Source organism: Ceratosolen solmsi, unplaced genomic scaffold (assembly GCF_000503995.2).
Source record: "Ceratosolen solmsi marchali unplaced genomic scaffold, CerSol_1.0 scaffold13, whole genome shotgun sequence".
NCBI lineage: Eukaryota > Metazoa > Arthropoda > Insecta > Hymenoptera > Agaonidae > Ceratosolen > Ceratosolen solmsi.
The window spans coordinates 5,703,716-5,710,872 of NW_011948418.1; the positions used below are offsets into that span (position 1 = coordinate 5,703,716).

The window sequence follows — 7,157 nt, forward strand, 5'->3', positions numbered from 1 at the left end:
ATGGGTTTACGAATATTTTCTTATCTTTTACGATTTGACATTTTCATTAGGATAAGATATTTAACCAACATACTTTTACTTTTCCATTTTTTTTTTTTTTTTTTTTTTTTCCAAATGAACTTATTTATATTGACAATAGACTATATTTATCTTTGACTTTCTCTTAAATTATAATCTATCTAATTTCTTTAGGAAGGAAAGGAAATGTATCTTCTTGTTTGATAATTTTTATTCAATCATGATTTTTCTTCTATCAACCATAATTAATTTTATAATAGTTTATTATAATATACAAAATTTCTTCATTCATAGATGAAAGGATTACTTTCGCTGAATTGTACTTCAAGCATTATATTTCATTTTTGTGAAATATAATTGAAATTAATTTATCAAATTCTCAAATTTGAACACTAACTATTATATCTATAAGATTTTACCCTATTACATATAAATAATAACATTAGTTATAGAATATGGTTTTGTCCATCAAGAACATACATTGTAAAATCATATACTGAAGTTTCCGTGTAATGATAATATTGTGAAGTATATCGAATTTATTTATCTCTTTATATTTGTCAATTGTACCAAGTTATCACTAATTTCCTGAAATACTTATTGTATATATCATTAGTTACTTTTCTGTAATAAATATATTCAGTTTTATTCAATAGATTGTGTCTCTTGTCTTGCGTCATTATTGTCGTTGGGTTTATACATGTTAGTAATATATAGTTATCGTATTATCACATCTACTATGTTTCTTGAGTGGTCAATAAAAATTATTTTATTGAAAAATTTTAAAAAGAATTGTGAATTTTACCGAGATTTTATAAAAAAAATCAATATTTTTCTACTCTGTTTCTGAATGAATTTTCATTATCGATTACGCATTCTCGTATAATTATCTTTGATTTTATACGTAATAATCATAGTAGAAATTTGGAAATATATGTCTCATGGAATGAAAAAAAAAGTGATTTTTAACATACTTTTGATTAATTGGCCACTGATATTTAACTTAAAAATTTCCGAAAATATATGAAATTATTTTATTATCGAATATTATTACTTGGTCATAATACCAAAAATCAATTTGAATTTGATTGTATCAGGAAAAAATGAATAAATTTCCTTTGTACTTTATTATAATAGTCATTTAAACTTTTGTATAATTCTTATTGATTAATTATATAATTGAATTTGAATGTTACAATACTTTATAAATTATACACATTAACTTTAATTTCATATACTATGTAAATGAATAAAATACTGTAATATATGATATAGAAGTCTTGAAAACCTTAAAATAAAAATAATATTAAAATAGCCTGAGAATCTTGAAGATTCCTTCATAGAATTTCATTGTATGTAATGCAAAAATTTACCGATAAAAAATTGGCGAAATTTAAAATATATATTCCTCCTGCAGTTAGCTGACAAGGCTTACAACAACGAAGAATTAAAAATTTTAATAATATTTTAGTTCTACTAGAAGTCTGATACCATTCCGTAGTATAACTATTGAATAGAAATTAAAAAATTATTTTATAATATAATATTTGAAAGTTTTATTATGTAACTTAGAAATCTAATTAATTAACATTGTTATTTATATAATATCTGTTATCAAGTATTATTTATTAAGTTCTATGATATTGATATACATTTATTAAACAATTTTTTTATGAAACTCTTACATAACCGATGAATTCAAGTTGAAATATAACAATTTTTTTAATTCGATAGTACAAATTTTAATTGAATAAAAGTTATATAGTCGATAGTTTAATTAATAATTATTATAATTTAGAAATTGAAATGCCTATTTTCGTAGTTACGCAAATTACAGATAAACAAAAATGTTCATTTGTGTAAATCTATGCGCACACTTAATATCAAATTTATATAAGTTTAAAAAAATATATTAAATTTCATCTTAATAAGTTTCACTGATTGAAAAAAGTATTAATTTCTAATATACTTTTGTTTAAAAATGAACTTAAAAAAAACAAAAGAGAAATACATTAAAGATTTTGTTACTATAAATTGTTACTATTTTTTATTTACACATCTTTTAATAGTTAATAGATAAAAAAATCATTTTAACTTTCAATTTCAAAATATTTCAAAATATTTTAACAACTTTTATTGAAAATACAATTATATTACTAGTGAGGAAGAATACCTACAAACAAACATACGCACACACACACATATAATTAATTAATTAAAAGTTTAGTCAGATAGTTTAATAAGTTATCAAATTATTTTTTTAAATTTTGCATACTCTAGTCTAAAATTCTTTTCAAGTAATATATATATAACATGTTTATAGTTTACAGTATAAATGCTTTCTAAATTTTTTTTTAAATTAAACAAATTTAAAGCATAAATCAAATTTACTTACAGTATAATTAGATAAAGTTTAAAATGAAATTAATATTATTTTTGACATAGCGCATCATATACAAGTCAAGATCATTCAATTTTTAATTATATTTCATAATTTATTTTGTTATTTTACAAAAATATAATCTTGTTATACAATAAATATTAAATATGTTATTTTCAGAAATTTTTTTATGTTACATTCAATATTAGTCTTTCATAAAATTTATTATATTAAGTTAATTGCAATTTTTTTTTCAGAATTTAACATAAAATAAATTAAATATATAAAAATATAATTAAGAATATTTAATGTTTTCACTATAATTATATTTAAATAAAGAAATTTTTAAGAAATATTTGAGAAAAAAAATCATGTTTAATTACTCTAATAATCATGTTCTTTTTTTTTTTTTTTTTTTTTTTTTTTTTTTTATGAATTTTAAAAAGTATATGTGATACTTTAATATGAAATATTAATATTTTAGAAAAGTAATGACAATTATCATACGTTAAAATAAAATATTTAGATACTTTATTATGCTATTTCTATTCTAAAATGTTTAACTAAGCTAGAGAACTTTAGATGAAACTTCGTTGGAAAATTGCATTTTTATTAAGGTTTAGAAACTTTCTTAAAGCGTCAAATATTGTCTAAGAAGTTTCATAAAATTTAAATGTCAATGAGACGTCATTTTAAGAAAGCTGAAAAATATTTCTCTCGGGAACTTACGCTTCATGAAATAAATGTTCACTGTGTTCAAGTACTTTTTGTCCTGGCCAAATTGTATAAAATTGATGTATAAACATTCCAATAAGAACCAAAGTGTATCGAAGTATTTGCAACGTTTGGCCCGTTTTTGTTAGAATCTGAAAAGATTTATATTATAAATATTGGAATGGAAAGTGATTATGCTTACAATAAAACTAAATATAAAAAATTACGGTAAAGTCTGAAATTTAATGTTAAAGGAATGTATTTAGATAAAAAAGACAAAAAAATTTTTAAAACATTTAAAATAGAATTTAAATAAATTAATCAAAACTGATGTTTGAATGTTGAATATTATATATACTTAATGAATGATTAGTACACAGAAAAATATAGGGATAGATATATAATACTTATAACACGTAGCAAATTATAAAAAAATATTTAATGATAATGAAACGGCTAAGTTTTCGAATAAACGACAACGTCAAGTAAAGTGTAAATTGTATGATTATTGTGATAAATGATTGTATACATCTAATCATCGGCAAGATATGTAGTAATAGGTTCATAGAATTTTAAGATTGTATTAAGATAAATACGAATGACAGAAGCAAAAATAATATTTGTTTAATCAGATATTATTATGGATGATAATTCAAGAGCTAATTAAAGTGAACTTTGTAGGAATTTGAAAAGTATCGTATTATCATTGTATATTGTAGTATTTTTATCTTGTCATCTGTTTATGTTATGAAAATTGAAAAAACAATCGTTAGCACAAGTGAATTAAACAATACTTTAATAATGCATTATAATTTTCATTTCATTATTAATATATCATAAATATATTATCATAATAGAATAAATTTACAAATATTTCGCTCTTTATATATGTTAGATCAAATGTAATAGAAACATTGGATTTAACGATACCTCCGGCAACTTTATAGATTTGAATACCGAGATAAAGAAATATAGATTTCATAAACGAAATAATGTATAATTATATTATTTATATTTTTATCTGTTATATTGGGATATGAATTAATGACGGAAATTTTTCAATTTTATTTCATAACATCTTATTTATTGAGAATTTCAGAAGCGTATGTAGATGAATAAAAATTAACATTACGTAAAAAAATCTAATAATTTAATAATTATAATACTTATTGAGAATATCTATACAAGAACAGTTTTATATAGTTTAAGTTTATAGTTTAAGCCCATTGGAAGATGAAAACGCAATAAATGCAAGTGGCTGTAAATATTAAATTTTAGTGATGTCGTCATGACATTAATATTTGAAATTATATTTTATAAACTTGTATCATTTACATTTGTTTAAAACATAGGAATAAAATAGTATAAAATACAATATTTTTATTATACTCTACATATTTACATAATTTATATGTAAATATTAATTAAAGTCATTTGAATATGGAATAATAATTTATAACTTTTATACGATTATTTTCGTTTTTATCGATGCTGTTGTTTTTGCACTTGTCATTGTCATTATTTATATTATTAAAGATTTTAAAGAAGCTTGAGTAATTTCTTGAAATGTCGAATTTTATTTCACTATGTAAACAATGTCAATCAATTCACTACACACGAGAAAAAATTGCTAATTCACTTACGACAGAAATATCTCCGACGTTTCCAACTGCCACGCCTTTAATAAAATAACATTATAAGTGTATAATATTGAAAGTGTTAGAAAAGAAAATTGTCACAAAATAATATAACGAGAGAGACTTGTAGACTTTTAATATTTTGTCGTTTAATAAATGCAATAGGTGAAATCATACAATTGTAAAACATATATTTATAAGAAAGAATGCATACAAATTGTAAAATAATTTGGATCAGGAGCTCGATTATTCTAACAAAAATGTATTACATGTACATGCAAAAGATCAAATGTTAAGAATTGCTAGATTGATTATTTAATTTATGTTTTATTATTTTCTCGACTTAATATAATCGCGAAGATTCCATTTTGTCTATTTTTCAGTACATTCGCGAATTCATAAAAAAAAAACGATAACTTTCATTACATTTAAAAAAACTAAAATAATATACTAACCATTCGATAATAATAAAATCAGTAAATAAAATACATTTCATCCTTATGATTATTTATCAATAGTTATTTATTTTATACTAATTTATTTGTAAATTGCCTTTACATACTTTCAATTCATTCAAGTTTATAGTTTATAGTATTATATATAAATAAATACATATATACAGTTTATGTATTTATTTGATTTTTCTACAAATACTGCAATAGTATTAACACATTCAATACTAACTTAAAATTTTAATTTAAATTATTTTTATATAAAATTAAAATTTATTGTTATCAATAATGAGATTTACATTTTAATAGATTCGTCCACGTGTTTTAAAAAAATGCATTAGAAGTATAATTGCACGAGCTCGTTAATTTTATTATTTAACAATATTGTTCTTACCGCTTTTTATATAATTTAAGCGACATACAAATTCTGTGCTTTTATTTAGTTTTAATAATTTTATATTTTTGTTCTTAAATTCTGTAGAAGTTGTCATGTAATGTCGATTTTGTATTTACTCTAATAATATTTCATTGTGATTAATATATATTTTCACTCAGAAGTATCACTAATAGTTCCTAATTAATGCAATAAAATGATTTTATTATTAATTTTCGTCTATAATATAACAAATAATTAATCTCGTATATATTTTTAATTAAATTATTTTGACATAATTTTAAGATTATACTTTCAGAAGTTTCCTCTAATAATATTTTGAACGAGTTTACGATCACGTATTCTCTATTTTATTATTTTTTAAATAAATATGCTATAAATAATAAATATGCTTTGTATTATATATAGTTTTCTCTGTATATGCAGTTTATTATTATTTAAAATAAAATATTGACTTATATATTTAACTAGAAGTTTATCCTTTATGAATAAAGTACGTGTAGTGAGTTTAATATTGGGCATATTTTATTTTTATTTTTTTCATGTTAATTTTAATAACATTATTGCTCTCGTTTTACTAACATTCAGTGTTCACTACATATATTTAATATTACTTTAATATTACTAATTATTTAAATATTACTTTAATATTAATAATTTAATATTTAATATTAATATTACCTATATTACAAAAGAAATTCGAGTTATTAACAAACACTTGGTTAACTTTTACTCTAATGTACTCTAATTGTACATTACTAATTTTGGTTACGATTTTATATTTCTAATCAATATTTTAAATACAATTGAATTATTTAAATACTCCGTAGCAAACTGTATTCTGATAAATATAACTTTGCAGGTAACACCTAAAATCTACAATTAAATCCCATTGTTAAGCAACTTATTGTTTGTTCATTCTATTTCTTGAATTTTATTGAGATACGTATGAAGCACTAATTTTTTATAATTATTTAGAAGTTCACAATTTTTCTTTTCCTAACCAATTAAAAATATTATAATAATTTAATGAATACTTTTTAAATTACAATCATAATTTTTTTTATCAGGTTTTTAAAATAACAAGCTAAGAAAATACAATAAGGAGAAGGTCATAAAATTTATTTTTTATTGCAGCTTCTCTGGAGTGAATCTGTTTATAAGTAAAATATATAAAAATGTAAATTGGTTGATTTTGACTGCAGAAATATGAAATTTGTACTCTAAACAAATATTTTAAATAATTTTTCTCCTTATTTTTACAGAGTAAATTTCAAATGAAGATAGTAATTGATTTGAAAATATTTTATAATATGCGGACATATGTTGAAACAAAATTAATATCTTAAAATTCGCATTTTACTTAAACGTTCAGAAATCTTGAATTTTATTTTTATTCCCATATTTTATCCGTATTTTCTTTATCAGATATTTCTTATATTGTAAATACAATCTTATAAATATATATATTTCAAGAAGAATTGCTGCTAGAAATTTTTTATGCATTTGAAAGTATGTATGGAAACTGATTATTGGAAACGTGATGATGACGGGTCGGGGGG

General features: G+C 20.7%; 1 protein-coding gene across 1 annotated transcript in view; it reads right to left on the reverse strand.

The window, feature by feature from the left end:
• Window positions 1–1,267: 1,267 nt before the first annotated feature.
• The window catches only part of LOC105360401 (odorant receptor 30a-like), a gene marked incomplete at its 3' end in the record, with an annotated part of 15,263 nt that continues 9,373 nt past the window's right edge, over window positions 1,268–7,157 (reverse strand). The window contains exons 7-9 of the mRNA XM_011497295.1: window positions 3,128–3,264; window positions 1,392–1,524; window positions 1,268–1,306 (exon numbers count right to left, since the gene is read on the reverse strand). Of these exons, the coding sequence (XP_011495597.1) occupies window positions 1,268–1,306; window positions 1,392–1,524; window positions 3,128–3,264 (309 nt within the window). The remainder of the gene's footprint in view (window positions 1,307–1,391; window positions 1,525–3,127; window positions 3,265–7,157) is intronic.